The sequence below is a fragment of the Cebus imitator genome, unplaced genomic scaffold (genome assembly GCF_001604975.1).
Source record: "Cebus imitator isolate Cc_AM_T3 unplaced genomic scaffold, Cebus_imitator-1.0 Scaffold20, whole genome shotgun sequence".
In the NCBI taxonomy this organism is placed as follows: domain Eukaryota; kingdom Metazoa; phylum Chordata; class Mammalia; order Primates; family Cebidae; genus Cebus; species Cebus imitator.
In genome coordinates, this window is record NW_016107335.1 from 4,098,075 (window position 1) to 4,114,494 (window position 16,420).

The window sequence follows — 16,420 nt, forward strand, 5'->3', positions numbered from 1 at the left end:
TCGAAGGCAGCATTGAGAAACTGTCCTGAGAAGTACAACGCAACTCAAAGATATGAAAGTTAGTGGAGAAAAGCTTGGGTTTTTTGTCTTGTTTTCAAGTTAAAGGATTTATCTAAGAGGTAAATCCTTTTTTTTTTTTTTTAATGTTAAATAGGAGCTTGGGAACAGAGAAAATGAAGGCAAGAACGTTGTGAAGGAACATAGCTTTGCAGCTGAAGGCCGTGTGCCCCCAGATTGAAAAGAAATGGAAGGAGAGCTGTGATAAGGCACCTGGGAACGTTCACAGGCGAGAGACAATACTTTTCTGTCAGGCAAACACAGGTTCCCTGGAAGGGAAACTTGGACGGATTAGGAGTCAGGGTGGCTTCAGGAGCCTCCGATGCAGTGCACAGGGGCTAGCAACAGAGCAGCTTCTTTTGTTTTTGAGGGGAAATAATTTCCAACCTAAAGTAATCTATAGAGCCTGTTAGTCACAAGAAATGGAATACAGATATTTGTATACTAATGGTCAAAAATGTACCTCCCTTGTAGAGGAAGCCACTATGCCAGTAGAGAGTAAGATGTGATAGCCAAGAAATGAGAGATTTGACTCTGAGATGGAAAGAGAATTGCTAGGATGGAGGTGAGGGGAAATGCCAGATGATGAGAAAGTAGGTGTGGAGAAAACTAGACTTGGGACCAGAAGAACGGCTTCCTGGAGGAGCAAACAAACAAAGACACTGGTAGATTCAGGAGGGACAGGTATGGTTGACCCCTGAATAGTCTGGGGCCTAGGGGTGCTGACCCCCACGCAATCAGAGATCTGTGCATCACTTGTGACTCCCCAAAACCTGAATTACTAATAGCCTAGTGTTAATCAGAAGCCTTAGAGATAAAGTCAATTAACACATATTTTATATATGTAGTACCGTATTTTTACAATAAAGTAAGCTAAAGAAAAGAAAATGTTATTAAGAAAATCCTAAGAGAAAATATATGTACTGTTCATTAAGGGGAAGTATGTCATCATAGAGGTCTTCATCCGCGTCATCATGATGAGTGGGCCTAGGAGGAGGGACAGGAGGGGCTGGTCTTACCTCCTCAGGGGTGGCAGAGGTGTAAGAAAATCTAGCTATCAGTGGACCCACGCAGTTCACACCTGTGTTGCTCAAGGACCAGTGATAGTACATTCATTTTCTGTTGCTGTGTAACAAATTGTCTCAAAACCTAGTGGCTTAAAACAATAAACTACCTCTCAGTTTGGTCATGGGTCACAAATCCTGTAGCAGCTTGGTAGGGCGCTTGTGACTCAGCCGTCTCCTGAGGTTGCAGTCAGGATGTCAGCGGGAGCTGCAGGAGCCCCTTCCAGGATGGTTCCCTCCATGGCTGTGGGCTGGAGGCCTCAGCTCCTCATCACAAGTGAGGGCCGTTTGTATATCTTCACAGCACGATAGCTGGCTCCCTTCCCCAGAGAGCGTGACCTAAGATAGAGAGAGGGAATAGCCACAACATTACAGTGTCTTTTGTGACTGAGTTCCGGGAGACTCCCACTGTCAGTTCCACCGTATTAAGTGACTAAGTCTAGTCCGTACTCAAAGCTAAGTGTGTAAAGCTCCAACTCTTAGAGGGAGGATTATGCAATAATTTGCAGACATACTATAAAACCACCACATGTACATTGTTCAAATAGTGGTAATGAAATAGTGAAAGGCATGTAGAAAACTAAGAAAAGGACGGATTCTGGGGGGTCTGGGATGAGGCAGCGATAAGCACCAGGGAAAACCAAAGTGTATACCAGAAAGGAACTCTAACCTTAGGATACATTGTGTTACATCACTGAGGACTGATCTAAACAAGAGTCTTGATATAACCAAATCGGGAAGACTTGAAGAGTGTGTGTGTTATCTGGGGGAAGGGTGTCCACAGTAGGAGGTCAGTATGTAAAGCTAGAGAAAAGGAAATCATATAATGTGTTAGTTAAAATATATTAATAATTGCCTTTTTTTTTTTTTTAACTTTTCCTTCCTTTAATCATAAGCAAAAGAGACACAGGGGTTAAAAAAAAAAAAAAAGTCTCTCCTCCCTTCCCAAACCTGTACCCCAGCTCCCCGACCATGACTCCCTTCCTCCCCAGGGGTAAGCAAAATTGGGCAGGCGTAGCATCTGTGGCTAGGAAGAGAGAGGCGGGGAGGTGCCGAGCTCAGTGCTGGTCTCTTTCCAAGTATAAATGTGCGTGGCAGAACAAAAATAAAAATGTCCCTCCCCCCTTCCCAAACCTGTACCTCCAGCACCCACCACCTAAGCACTCTCCGTTTTCTGCCAGTGCTTGGAGAAGGGTTGGCAGGGGGCGGACACCAGGCACTGGCTGGCTGCAGTCTACTGTGCCTGCTGGGTGGGCACCCTGCCAGCCTCCTGTGGCACATTGTAGAAGTGATGACACTCGGGGTCCCCACAGACAGTGGGGGCTCCCTCGATCCTCTTCCCGGTGTTGGGATAACATGGGGAGAAATGCCAGATATAGGTGACAGGGGACTGGAGGCAGCAAACCACATTGCCATGTGTGTACCTATGCAACGATCCTGCATGTTCTGCACAGGTACCCCAGAACCTAAAGTGCAGTAAAGTATATATATTAAAAAATAAAAAAATAATTGTCAGAGGAAACAGTTTTAAAGTGCTAAATGTGCTTGTTTCAGGGGAGTGAAAAACAGGGATGGGCAAGGAGGCTGCAATTTTGTTTTGTACCTCATTAAACTGTGTTGATGTTTGGCCATAGGAAAAATAAACATTTACATCTTAAAAGTAGTAAATGAAACAACTGTTTTTTTGAGGAGACAGGTGTTTTTTTTTGAGACCAAGTCTCACTCTCATTGCCCAGGCTTGAGTGCAGTGGTACGATCTCAGCTCACCACACCCTCCACCTCCTGGGTTCAAGCAATTCTCCTGCTTCAGACTCCCAAGTAGCTGGGACTGCAGGCACGCATCACCATGCCTGGCTAATTTTTATATTTTTAGTAGAGATGGGGTTTTACCGTGTTGCCAGGCTGGTCTCAAACTCCTGACCTCATGATCTACCCTCCTTGGCCTCCCAAAGTGCTGGGATGACAGGTGTGAGCCATTACGCCTGGCTGGGGGCGGGTCTTCTTAAAGTTTATATTTCACCTAATAGGCCATCAAACTCTTCTTTTTCTGTGTACAGTATTTTGAGTTCTGACTAATGCCCACAGCAGTTCCTTCTCCCAGAAAACCACATCTGTTTTGAGAAGAAATGGTTGCGATTTACGAATTTCATTCTGATTTGCTTTTTATTTCCGTTTTTAAGGGAGGTGGATCTGCCCACCATAGACCTTTTGCAATATCTGAAGATCTTAAGTAGTCATGGCTAGGGGCTGCTGCTGGCATGGGATGGGTAGCCCTCTATTCTGTTCAGGATAGCCACCACATCCCAGAACCCCCTGGTTCAGCAGGGCAGTTATGCTGAGCTTGAGAAACCCCAGGATGCATTCATTCCAGTGTTGTTCTCTTGTTTCCTGGAAATTCAGATTAAATTTATAGTATTGGAGCTCATTTTCATTGTATGGTGCTGGGTAGAAAAGTCTGTAAATATAACTGTACGTGTCCTTGATACTTTGGGGAAATACATGATATAAATGTATGATAGAGTCTTTTGACAGCTGTCTTATTTGAAATTGGAAGTCTCCTCTATTCTGAGTGATTAACATTGATGACCGCATTGGTCGGGTCTTTGTGTCTAGATAATCCAGGCACACGGTGGCACTGTTGACCCCACGTTCACAAGTCGATGCACGCACCTTCTCTGTGAGAGTCAAGTCAGCAGTGTGTATGCACAGGTAAGGAAGACAACCTTAACTGCCACCAGGAACAACATCTGTCATTTTTTACACACAGTAAATGCTAGTGATTGATTATTATTTTTGGAAAGGACTTTTCTGCCTCGAAAGATAGGAAAATTGCTTCTTCCTGTGATGGATTCTTTGGTGGGATTGATACCTTTTATGGGCACCATTGTCTTTGAGCAATGGAGAAGGAAAGGGATATTCCCAGGTGGTGGTAAGAAGGGCGGACACTCCCTGCAGTCACCATCCCAGCCACACTGTGTGCACTGGCGTGTGACTCCCACACAAGCGTGCAAAGGCCAGGTCCCTTACAGAGCTTTTCTAAAACTACGGGGATACAGGCTTTCTCCTCAATATTACCTTCTTGTACTCTGAAGTTTCATTTCTTTTCATAAAATTGTGCTTCTTGTAGACAGTTTATATATATGTGACAAAGGACCTCCAAGATACCCCTCTTAAAGAGGATAGCCATTCACAGGATCTACTTCTCCAGTAAAAATGTGGAAATACTTCTGAGGCATTTTTTGTTTTCCTGTGGTTCATTTTAGGCAGATGGGTTTTTTATACTTTTCTTACGTGGAGCCCTCTGTGTTCTTACGCGGCACTTTTAACTTTGGTGATCATACATATTAGTTCATTCATCACTAAAGTTATTCTTAAAGTTGTTGTAGAATTTGTTGCTTTTGTCCTCAGTTGTAGACTCTTGTTTGCAGATAGATAGTAACATTTTTAGGTTATATTTCAAGTAACCAGGTACTGAGTTTTAATTTGTTACTTTAATCAAGTGCTAAATATCATGAAATTCTGTTATGGGGCTGCCAGTGAAAATGTCATTGTACCTATATAACCTTACAATTTTCTTTAATCCTGCAGCAGAAAAACAAAAACAACAAACCTCTAATTTTTTGTTTGATAGGCAATAAGAGAAAGAAAGAGATGTGTTACTGCACACTGGTTAAACACAGTCTTAAAGAAGAAAAAAATGGTACCGCCTCACCGAGCCCTGCACTTCCCGGTGGCCTTCCCACCAGGAGGAAAGCCATGTTCACAGCATGTAAGACAGAGTCCTCGTGTTCCATGTTTATATCATTCTTCTGCTTTGGCAGATAATCATGTGCTAGCACTTACCTGAGGCTCCCACGTTGGCTTCCGAGTCAGAGTTTCTCTGTGTACTTTTGCCCATTTTATAAGTGCCTGCTCATAAGAAATAGCTTGTTTTCTTTTAGTTCCTTGTAACAATCACAGTTTTCTGTACCTAGTAGGTATTTAAATGGATTCTTCAGTCTTTGACCCTATTTAAAATCCAAAAATAAATCAGGGTCTTGCACCAAAGGCAGCCCCTATTGGGTGGAACTAATCAGTAGTCATGGGTCCTTCCACTCAAATGATCTCTGCATTGGAATCAGCGAGGAGGAGGAGCTGGCTCAGCTGGCTCGTGGTTACACACTTTATAACATAACTGTTGGGATCATCTGAGCAGTGTTGCAGTAACATAAACAAGGCATCTCACATTCTTTTTCTTCTTCCCTGTGAGAGTTATGTGTATTACCTTTTTAGTATTTTAATAAAATTCTGATCTTGACAGTTTTAGGAATGACATTACCAAATGTGTTCTATAATGTCAAAGAAATAGTGAAAAAATATATGTCAACTAAGAAGTAGAAGAAATAGTACTTGGTTTTGGTTTTTTGTTTGTTTTGTTTTTACCTTATTTTCTGTCTTTTTTTCTTAGATTATTTCTGTGACTGGATTTGTTGATAGTGACAGAGATGACCTAAAATTAATGGCTTATTTGGCAGGCGCCAAATATACGGGTTATCTATGCCGCAGCAACACAGTCCTCATCTGTAAAGAGTAAGCAAATTTTTGAAACTGTTTTTAATCTTAAATTTATATACAGTATAGTCAATTGTGCATTTTTTAGTATGTCATAGTTTTGTGGTAGAAATTTGTGAAAATTAAACTCTGTTAAAGTATGACAATGATATTCATAATAATGTTAATAGAAATATCTAGGAAACATTTGAATTAATGAAATTTGAATTAACGAAATAGGAATAGAGTAAAAGTAAGACTCGGAGGTGGTTTTGTAATTCTGCTTGAGCCTTGAGGTGGACATTTTATTGCCATGCAGGGTCACCCTCAGTTTGCCAGGCTATGCCTTCCACTTATATCGGGAGAAATATCTTATTGCCTTTTTGGAAATAAATATAAATTTGGACAGTTGACATCTCTAACATTTAATAAATGTGTTTTCTCCTCAAAAAATAAAAAGACCAACTGGTTTGAAGTATGAAAAAGCCAAAGAGTGGAGGATACCCTGTGTCAACGCCCAGTGGCTTGGCGACATTCTCCTGGGAAACTTTGAGGCACTGAGGCAGATTCAGTATAGTCGCTACACGGCGTTCAGTCTGCAGGATCCCTTTGCCCCCACCCAGCATTTAGTTTTCAATCTTTTAGGTAAGTAAGATTCTACATCTTGCAAATCTTCCTTAAAAGTACTAACATTGCTTCTACCATCTTTTTATTCATACTCATCACCAGGCTTGGCTTGAGCTTTCTAATCAGTTTTTGACTCATTTTCAATTTCCATTCTTTATTCTTCCTTTCTTCTCCCCACTCTGCTAAGGACTTTTTTTGTTGGTTTTTTGAGACAGAGTCTCACTCTGTCACCCAGGCTGGAGTGCAGTGGTGTGATCATGGCTCAGTGCAGCCTTGCCAGCCTGGGCTTGGGTGATTCTCCCACCTCATCCTCCCGAGTAGCTGGGACTTGAGGCGTGTGCCATGATTTGATGTTTTTGTTGCTTTTGATCAACTCTTGGAGATGGAAGCAGCACTTGAAAGCTTTTTGATAGTCTTGTCTCTCAGGCCAGTTAATCCTTTGTCTAAATTGCTCCTTACTGTCCAGAACATTCCCCACTTTCCTAGAATTGACGTCTGTCCTCTGTCACTGTTGAGCTTTGACTGACTTGCTGTTACGTCCCGAATGTCATCATGGCTCCTGTGATAGGAAGGTCTGTGCCTGCCAGAGGCCGACTGTGAAAGCCAGCCTTGGACACAGGCCTGAAAACATCTACCCAGACAACCCACAGCAGGGAGTGAATGCCATGGGTTTTGACACAACATTTGCTTTGTTTGCTGCCGCTGGTCTTAGTGCTGCTTCATGCAGACAGCATGTAAAGCTAGAGCAGCAGCATGCCCTCACCTTGCCTGGAAGGCTTTTTTTAAAACTTCATTAGAATACTTACATTTATCCTTATTAAGTGTTGTCAGCTAAGCCACCTGTCTGTTGAGTTATCAGGGAAGACTTTTACAAAAAGGACATTCTATTTAAACAGAATATCTACCATAAAAAATCATGTGTTTCTCTCTCTAGATGCTTGGAGAGTTCCCTTAAAAGTGACTGCAGAGTTGTTGATGGTATGTCAAATTAATAACCTTCCTTTGGCTATTACTGTATTATTAAAATGCAGTAGGGATGTATTTGTCTTCATAAATTAAAAATTATTTTAGTAATTTGTCAACATGATAACAAATGAAGGTTGTATCTACTCGCTTGTTCAGTAAACCCTGGGACTGATTTTTCTCTTAATTGTTAGGATATGATTGTCATTTTCATATATATACATGCGAGGGGCTTATTTGCTTCAGAGAGCTGTGTGATTGCTTATAGAGAACAGTAAAATCAAAGATGACGTCTTGTTTCTCGTAGGGTTAATGAAAGGCAAGAAGCAATGGATGTGTAACCTACGTGGGGCTACAGATCAGAACTTAAGGAGTCCTGGGTCTCATGATGAGGGGAAATATTTTCATTGTGTTTCGAGTTGGGAGTCACATCACAGTGCTTGAGGTCTCTGCTTTTCAGGGTAGGCCATTCTTGAAATTTGAGGGCCATTGGTTGTCAGTTACAAGACAGAGAGGTGCTTTTTGCCTTCTCATCAGTCAAGTATAATGAGTGGAAGATCAGTTGTGTTTTCTCTTTTCCCCGCATTCATATTTACTAAGTTACAGACAGGACCACTTTAATAATTTTTCACTTTAGACCTTGTCTGCTGTGATTTCTCACTGTTTGACTGAACATCAGCACTTTGAGAATAGCAGTTTTTTTACTGTTGGCCAATAGTAGTGTAATTTAAAGGCTTTGGTTTATGTTCATGTCATTATATATTAACCTTTGTTTTGAAAAACAGATTTCCATATGTCATGTACCCACCAAGTTTTCACCACATTTCTTTTGTATACAGTGGTCATTTAGGGTTGGTGCCACTTGATCAATTAGCTGAGGAGAATAGTCTCATAAGGATTAGCAGCTAACACCCAGGCTCGTGTTTCTGGTTATTCATCTACTGACTTACTCATTTTCCAGATCTCATCTGGAAGTTGCTAATAATCGTCCCAAGTCTCTGAGGAAGCCCTTCCAAGCCACAGCCTTGTTTTCTTCATGATAATGATAATGTGATCATAGATATATATATTTTCCTACTAGCTTACACTAGTAGTTAGGACTTTAATATGACATCACCAGTTCTGACACATCAGCAAAAGCAAATATTCCTTCAGTTCATTTAACTGAAAGGAATTTTATGGTGGCTTTTAAGCTCACACTGGGAAAGTGGTCATCAGAGTTTTCCTCCTAAACCACATGGCTTAAATTCTGAAGTTGTCAGGGGCTCCAGATGTCAACTTCTCTTGTGGCTTTGTGTCAGTAATTAAAAGCTAAAAATCTTAGAGACGGGCCAGTTTAGCATTTTTGCCTTTCCCACCATTTGTTTCTGTTCCTGGTACCAGTGAATGATAATTTGGAGACTTAACTGCAGTCTTTGGAAATAGAGAGTTGAGAGATTGTTTTCTTGTAAGGGCTATAATAAGAAAAAGTATAAACTTTCCTGCAAATTGCTATGAAGCTTGATTCTCTATGTATGACAGGGCTAATAGATTTTGAATACTTTCTGTAGATATGCTTATATTTATTCTAGATATGGCAGCAATATTTAGAAAAAATAAGTTGTAGTTAAATTAATAAGATTGAGAGTAATTCCTTCAAATAATAAAACATCTGGGAAAGACATGGTTGGCCCACACAAGTCAAAGAACCTCTGAGTTTAAAATATGAAGATAGGAGTGAACAAGGAGTAGGGGTAGAATGGAGATCTGACCGTGGTAGGGACCCCGCAAGGAAATCCCATCTTCTTCCTGCTCTCTTTTCACTTGGCATGGCTTTTGCTCCAGAGCTAGGGCTGCAGCTGGTCCTAGTAGAGGTCACCATGTTGCTGAGACAGAGTGTGGGTTTTGGCGCCTTGTCTGGCTGTAGGTAGCAATGTTGATCTGATTGTCATGTAACATCTTTTGTGAAAGCTCACTGGTGAAATTTCTCTTATAGGAATAGTCTTTTAGGGTGGAGGTGTAATTTTGCTCATGTTTTTCACATTCTAAATTGGGACACAGGACAAAATACTTGAAATGAAAATCATTCTGAGAAGTTCAACTTTGAGGGATGCATATATGTAATATGGAGGAAAGAAAGGAACAAAGATACTTAAAGCACCGAAAGGATTTGTTGAATAAAGAGGGAAAGCAAAAAGCAAAAAAAAAAAACCCCACGCACACGAAATACAGAGTTTCCCTCTGGAATATTAGCTTCTCCTGGCTTGCATTGTCTGAGTGATCTTTTTAGATGAAGACTAGTTCTGATGTGAAGAAGAGCATGATTCTTGTATATTATATGATTAAGTAATTTGATTATTTGACACATAAATCTTTTGGAAGCTACTGTATAGATTGATTGAAGTAAAGTAGACAATATTTTAATTGCAGAGTGTACGGCTACCTCCCAAACTGAAACAGAGTGAAGTAACTAATGTCCAGCCTTCTTCCAAAAGAGCCAGGTAAGAGTAATAGCCTCAAATTTTTTATTGTTGGCTTTCACAGGTCTGCTTTGGAAAATTGGTGGCAATTGAGGAAAGTTTCTAAAATGTTTTTCAGTAAATAGGATTTGAAAGAGTTTGCTTTCTGCTTTTCAATTTTATTGTGATATATTTCATTTCATTGCTGGAGACAAATGGTGAATAATGACATAGGCCAGTATATTTTTTATTTTTTAAAAAATTGAGTCTTTTTTTAAGCGATATACTATGAGAAGCCCCTCTCCACCATGTAAAACAGAAGCTGCAGTGGTGGGAATGGGGTGGGAGGTCTAGAACCCAGCTCAGCAGTACACCACAGAGCCCCAGGCTTCCTGGGCACAGCTGAAGAACCTGCTCTAGATGACTAGAGAGCATCTAGGCCATGGTGTCATCTCAGGTATGCTCCTTGGATCTGCCAGTTCTCAATGAGGACCAAGCAGTGTTGGCCACGGTGGGAAGGAGGATCCAGACCCAAAGCCTTGGAAGGACATGTGCAGTGCACGTGGCATGTTGGGTTTCAGCCTGGAGTATGCAGATTGAGATGCATATCATTTTAGTGTTGTGTCGGCCAACACGACAGTAATGAAGTCCTGCCAGTCGTTCAATTACTAAGGCATAGCAAATGCAGGAGCAAACCAACAGGGCTTTTATTTTCTTCCTTGATTCTAGAAAACTCTTCTTTCCAAACTGTACATGGTGAAATATAACTGCTTGAATTGTTTGCAGTTACCAGGTTCCTTATCTTTTCTCTCCCTGCTCCTCATCTTTCCCTCCTTCCATTCCCCACTTCCAGAACACAAACTGAACTATTGACATTAGTAGTAAAATCCTAATTATGTGATTATATTTTTTGAGGCTGTCATCAACTTGCCACAAAGAAATTTTAAAGTAAGTTTTTCTTGGACTGTCTTAGGAAATAATAATAAACTGAAAAGACCTAAAAAATTTAAGGGTTATGGAAAAAACAAAACAGGTTTCACTTAAAACGTGTGCTTTAGCAAAACAGTGTTTTTATAATTTGTGGTTGAAGAGGGCTAGAATGTAAAGGACACTGGAAGCTCTAGGGACACTCGTCTTGGCTGACTTATATTGATGGTGAACAGGCAAACAAGGAGTGGCCTGAGTCACACAAGGTTATTTTAAAAACTTGATAGAAAAAAATGAAGCGATTAAGCAATCAGTGACATTTAGAAGCAACTCTGTTATTTGCTTTCTTCTTAAAGCCAATTAAAAAAATTAATCCTGAGGGGATTGATGAAGAAGAAAGTATTGATCTTAACTAAAAGTGAATTGGACGCGTCCCTTGGAGGCTTCAGAGATAGTCTTGGAAGGTGATTTTATGGAAGCAGTGGAAAGAAAGGAAGGACAGATAGCCCATTGTACTTTTCTTTTAAGAGTATAAACCACGTGCAGTTAAAGCTTGTTAAACTATTGAAATCCCTGTTTTCTAAAGAAAATTTTCGTTTTAAGTAAATATGAAATCACCACTGTTTTATGTGTATTCCTTCCACAGAATTGAAGACGTACCACCTCCCACTAAAAAGCTAACTCCAGAATTGACCCCTCTTGTGCTTTTCACTGGATTCGAGCCTGTCCAGGTTCAACAGTATATTAAGGTAAAATTTCATCTACTTTGTAAAAGGATTTTTAGCAGTGTTCCTTTCTGTATATATTTACTTCAGCAGTTAACTTACATAGTTTATATAGTCAGGAATATCTTGTTATTATAGTGTATATTTATGAAGTGTTTTTAGTAGTCATTATAGTAATCCTAGTCATTAAATGTTTAGTGACTTTCTGCCCTATTTTGTGCTATTATTTCATACTTAGATTCTTGCTTTCTTGTTAGTATAGGCCAAGTTCCATGCTAATAGTCACATGAACATTTGCAAGTCTCCTTCTGTATCATATTCATGAAGACACCCAGCATGAGGAAAACTGTCTTTTCAAGTTCTTTGATTGAAATACAGTCTACCCACAATTAGTTTTCTTGGGTAGAGTGAGGCCAAAGGGAGTTTGTATATTTGTTTAGATGATAAATGAGCACAGATTTTAAATATGCTTTTTGAAATAACAGCTCAGAGGACGATGGGATTTTGTTTTGTTTGGGTTAAGAGTATAAGTTGACCTATATTATGGTGGATTCATACATTTTCCTCCTAGTTTCCTTTTTAAGGAAAAGAAACAATTATCAACGCTACTATTATACATTTAGAACAAATTAATTTCCCCACCTTTAAAATGTGAAGATAGTTATTAGGAGGTTGCTTTTTTATATGTTCATATCTTAGTCAATTTTTATGCCATTATTTCAAAAACCGAAGAGCAGGTAAATGTTCCTCATTAACACCAGTTTCGGCCTAGCAAGTCTTGGCTGTTTACTCTTCATTGTGAAGTAAGCTGCATCATTCTCATGTCATTTAACTTATTCATGGAGATGTTATTGATATTTGATGGAGCATTCATATTTTTATCTTGATTTGTGTGGATTTGAACTACAGAAGTGTAAATGATACATTCTCCTTTTTATTTTTCTCCTGGAGTTGTAGGTTTTGTTTTACCTGTCACACTTTTTTCTGTGGCTGAGAATTACAGTCATAAACCTTACCTTCAGATAGGTATTCCTCTGTGTTACTCTCTGTCGGTGTGACTCTATGAATGCTGAACTTTTTCATTTCTCACCTGTGTTTGTGACCTTTAGAAGCTCTACATTCTCGGTGGGGAGGTTGCAGAGTCCGCACAGAAGTGCACACACCTCATTGCCAGCAAAGTGACTCGCACTGTGAAGTTCCTGACGGCGATTTCTGTCGTGAAGCACATAGTGACACCAGAGTGGCTGGAGGAATGCTTCAGGTGCCAGAAGTTCATTGGTAAGGAGCAGCGCTAGTAACCTTATTTTTAATGCCAAATACACTTTTTTTTTCTTGAATTCATCTCTTTTCATCCCAAAAATATCTAGTTTATTTTTTAACTATGTGATATTTATTTATTTAAATTTATGAATTTATTTCGTATCCCCAGTGATTCCTTTGATTGATGTCTTTGCATTCTACCCTAAGTATGAAGGTTTTGGTAATTTGGACAGTATTGGGGGAAAGCAAGCTCTATATCCCTATTTTTATTTTCCTCTTAGTATATCTTGTTTGGAAATCTGACTGTAAAATGAGATTTTTCCAAGTGCAGGAAAGTATAATTTTTGTCTTTATTTGGAAAGAGAGCAGGTGTATGTCCTGCTCAAATACACTTTGAATATCGCTTTATATAGGAGGGAAAGAGGTCTGCGTCCTCTTGCCCATCTTCCATTGTTCAGAGCTCCAAAAGAGAATTTCTTTTAAAAAACAGTCACATTTAGAGATAGTATATAAAGGATAGATAGATTGATATACACCTAAATGTTTTTAGAATCTTGCTAGGTATAAAATAAGTTATAAATTCTAAATGATTTTTTTTTTCTTCATGGAAACTGGATAGCCAAGGCAACTGTGTGCCCTTCCTATCCTGCACAGCAGTGGTGTCACCCTGTCTGTGGGGTTGGTGTCCTCTGCATCATCAAATCCAAGCACCTCTCAACTGCCCCAGCTGTGTCCTCCATCCTCCCCTAGGCCCTGTCTGGGTTGAAAGGTTTAGAGGTACATGCCCCATGACAAGCTTCACTGAATTCTCCGTCTTTTTTCTCATGTGGTCTTTCTGCCCCAGGCACACTGGCACTAAAACTGAACTCCCTGGCTACTCCACCATGTAGTGATGATACTGATCACCAACCCCTGATTTAGAGCATCCACATGCTTATTTTTCTGTGCCCGGTATTGACGTGTTCTCACGCTTTCTCACCTATGCCTCCCTTGCACCCCACCCTTTAAGCAGAAAGATACAGCTGCCAAAGAAAAGAGCAAGGTATGTGGCCATGGCAAGCAAGGCCTGCAGAGGAGCTACTGGTCCCCATTACACGCTTCTGGCTAACTGAACCTTATTTACACTTTGTGGGCACAAGTTGTCATTAAATCCATCTTTTAAAATTAAAATATTTTAGATTCATGTCACTTTTTTGGCCACTGGCATTTAAATATAATTCATATTTATGTAAATAAATTAGAAGTATATATATCTTAAAGTTCATGTGGTCTAATTTTACAGATGAGGAGATCCAGAAAAATAAAGATAGCTTAAGATTGCTGTTCATAGCAAAGCTAGAAACAAACTTAAAATTTTTTGATTCTGTATCTAAGGCAGTAAGACATAGGAAAGAATAAATCATTAATATGAAGAAAAGACTAAATCCTAAACTACGATATTCAGGCAATTCTTGTCATTCAGTTAGTTATGCTCTATAAAGTTGCACAGACACTGAGTGAATACTGTACCGTACCTCTGGGTAAACACGGGGGTAGGTTCCTGAGAGCCTCTGCTCACTACATTTTCATCAGCCAATCATACATAACCGTGTTTTATGTGTGTTTCTGTTTAAAGGCGCTTTATTTAGTGTATATTGTTAATTCATGGACATTCAGCTCATGATCAACAGCATGTAACTCATGCCTGCATGAAACTTCCCTAACATACATATTTTCTCCAAAAGGCACATCACAGCCTTCTTGCACTTAGGACTGGGGACATTTTAAACGGCAAAATCACCAACATAAAGCACACACATTGAAAGCAGTGACGCTAAATTGATCACAAAGAGGATGCTTCTTCACCATTTCTGCTGGAACCGGAAGGCAGGGCATGGCCTTGTTCCTCCTGGCTAGGAATGTGCATGTAGGTGACTGATTCTTCTCCAGTCCATGCATGTCCACAAATAACCCCCGAAGTACCACAGGCACTGATTGTGGGTTCATAAATAAATTTCAGAGGGGAGGAAAATTGGCAAATACAGAATCTGTGAATAATGAGGCTCACATGTATTAAGTGGTATTTAGAAATTTTTTTAATTGAAATTTTGAAATTTTTTCAAACCTAAAAAATATTAGTGAAACATAAAACTTAATGAAGGCAGAAGAAAAACGCCATAGAAACAATTACTACAAACATTTTAGCTTCCAATTTCGTATAATGTTAACGTTATGAAACTTAGGATTTGGTCAGTTCGTTAATAGAAATAGTGTCATTTCTTGGGCTCTGCAGTCGGAGCATGGCACACACCAGCTTGGGCGGTGGGGAAAATGGTCTGTTATGTTCCAGCCTCTGTTGGCCCCATCGGCTGCTTTTGGGTAACACCCAGCTTTAGAGATCTTTACTGTTACTCTCGGACTTAGCTGATTTCGTTTCTCTTCTAACCAAGAACATGCAAATTCTTTGAATATTAGTTTGCCAAGCAGCCAATTTAGTGGATGACTAATTTACTTAATTTTTCCAGTTTCAATTGGTGAAAATCTGGTTCTTTTATCTGCTTATGAAGTTTACAGTTCATATTTGATGGGAAGCTTGGTTGACTGGCTTTGATTTCTTTATAGCACTGTTAATAAATGTTTGCTGTGTTGCTCTGTGAGGGTCAGGAAGTGGTTTAGTTATAAACATTCAATATTGAGAAAACACTTTGTATTTTGTCTTCCAAATTTTAGGATTTCCTAAGAGGATCTTTCCAATTTGTAATGATTCTTCAATTTTTGGGGGCAGTTTTAGGTTCACAGCAAAATTACAAAAAGCACAGAGTTCCCATGTACTCCCAGGCCACACCCATGCGCACACACCGCCACACCCATGCACACACACCGCTACCCCCATTACAGTCACCATTCAACACCAAAGTGGAATGTTTATTAACCATTAATGAAGCTACATTGACGTTTGGGTCATAATCACCCAGAGTCCATAGTTAAGAGTAGGGCCTACTGCTGGCCTTGAACAGTCGTTGGGTTTTAACAAACGTACAAGGCTGTGCTTTTGCTATTACAGCATCATACAGAGTTGTTCTACTGCTCTAAAAATCCTCTGCGCTCCACCCACTCATTCCTTCCTGCCTTCTGACCCCTGGCAACCACTGATCTTATTATCCTTTCTGTAGTCTTGCCCTTTCCAGAATGTTACACATTGGGAATCACTCAGTATATAGGATTTTCACATCTGCTTTCTTTGCATAGCAATATACATCCAAGCTTCCTCCCTGCCCTTTCGTGGCTTGAGAGCGCATTTCTTTTTAGCATTAAATAATATTCCATTGTCAGAATGTATCAGTTCGTTTAGCCCCTTACCTACACAAGGACATTCTAGCTGTTTGTAAATTTTGGCAGTTATCAGTAAAGCTGCTGTAAACATCCATGTGCAGGTTTTAGTGTGGACACAAGTTTTCAGCTCCTTTTGGTAAATCACCACGGTGTGCAATTGCTTGATCATATGGCAAGTGTATGTTTAGCTTTGTAAGGAACCACCAGGCTGTCTTCCAAAGTGCCTGTGCTGTTTTGCATTCCCATCAGCAGCGAATGGGAGCTCCTGTTGCTCCACATCCTCCTCAGCGTGTGCTGGTGTCAGTGCCCTGGGTTTTGGCCATTCTAATAGGTGAAGTCCAGCTTACTCATTATTTCTTTCATGGATTTTTGTCTTTGGTGTTGTATCTAAAAAGTCATTGCCAAAGTCAAGGTCCCTTAGATTTTCTCCTGTGTTGTCTTGTAGGAGTTTCAAAGTTTTGCATTTCACATTTAGGCCTGTGTTCCATTTGGGGGTTGATTTTTTTTTTTTTTTTTT

At 40.0% G+C, this 16,420-nt stretch overlaps 1 protein-coding gene across 7 annotated transcripts in view; it reads left to right on the forward strand.

The window, feature by feature from the left end:
* PAXIP1 (PAX interacting protein 1) overlaps positions 1-16,420 on the forward strand; it is a 60,824-nt gene that overhangs the window by 37,565 nt on the left and 6,839 nt on the right. For all 7 annotated transcript variants that reach the window (XM_037735418.1, XM_037735428.1, XM_017519749.2 and 4 more), the window contains 8 exons: positions 3,735-3,830; positions 4,753-4,890; positions 5,569-5,690; positions 6,112-6,296; positions 7,213-7,256; positions 9,651-9,721; positions 11,253-11,355; positions 12,441-12,609. In XM_037735418.1, coding sequence (XP_037591346.1) covers positions 3,735-3,830; positions 4,753-4,890; positions 5,569-5,690; positions 6,112-6,296; positions 7,213-7,256; positions 9,651-9,721; positions 11,253-11,355; positions 12,441-12,609 — 928 coding nt within the window. The remainder of the gene's footprint in view (positions 1-3,734; positions 3,831-4,752; positions 4,891-5,568; positions 5,691-6,111; positions 6,297-7,212; positions 7,257-9,650; positions 9,722-11,252; positions 11,356-12,440; positions 12,610-16,420) is intronic.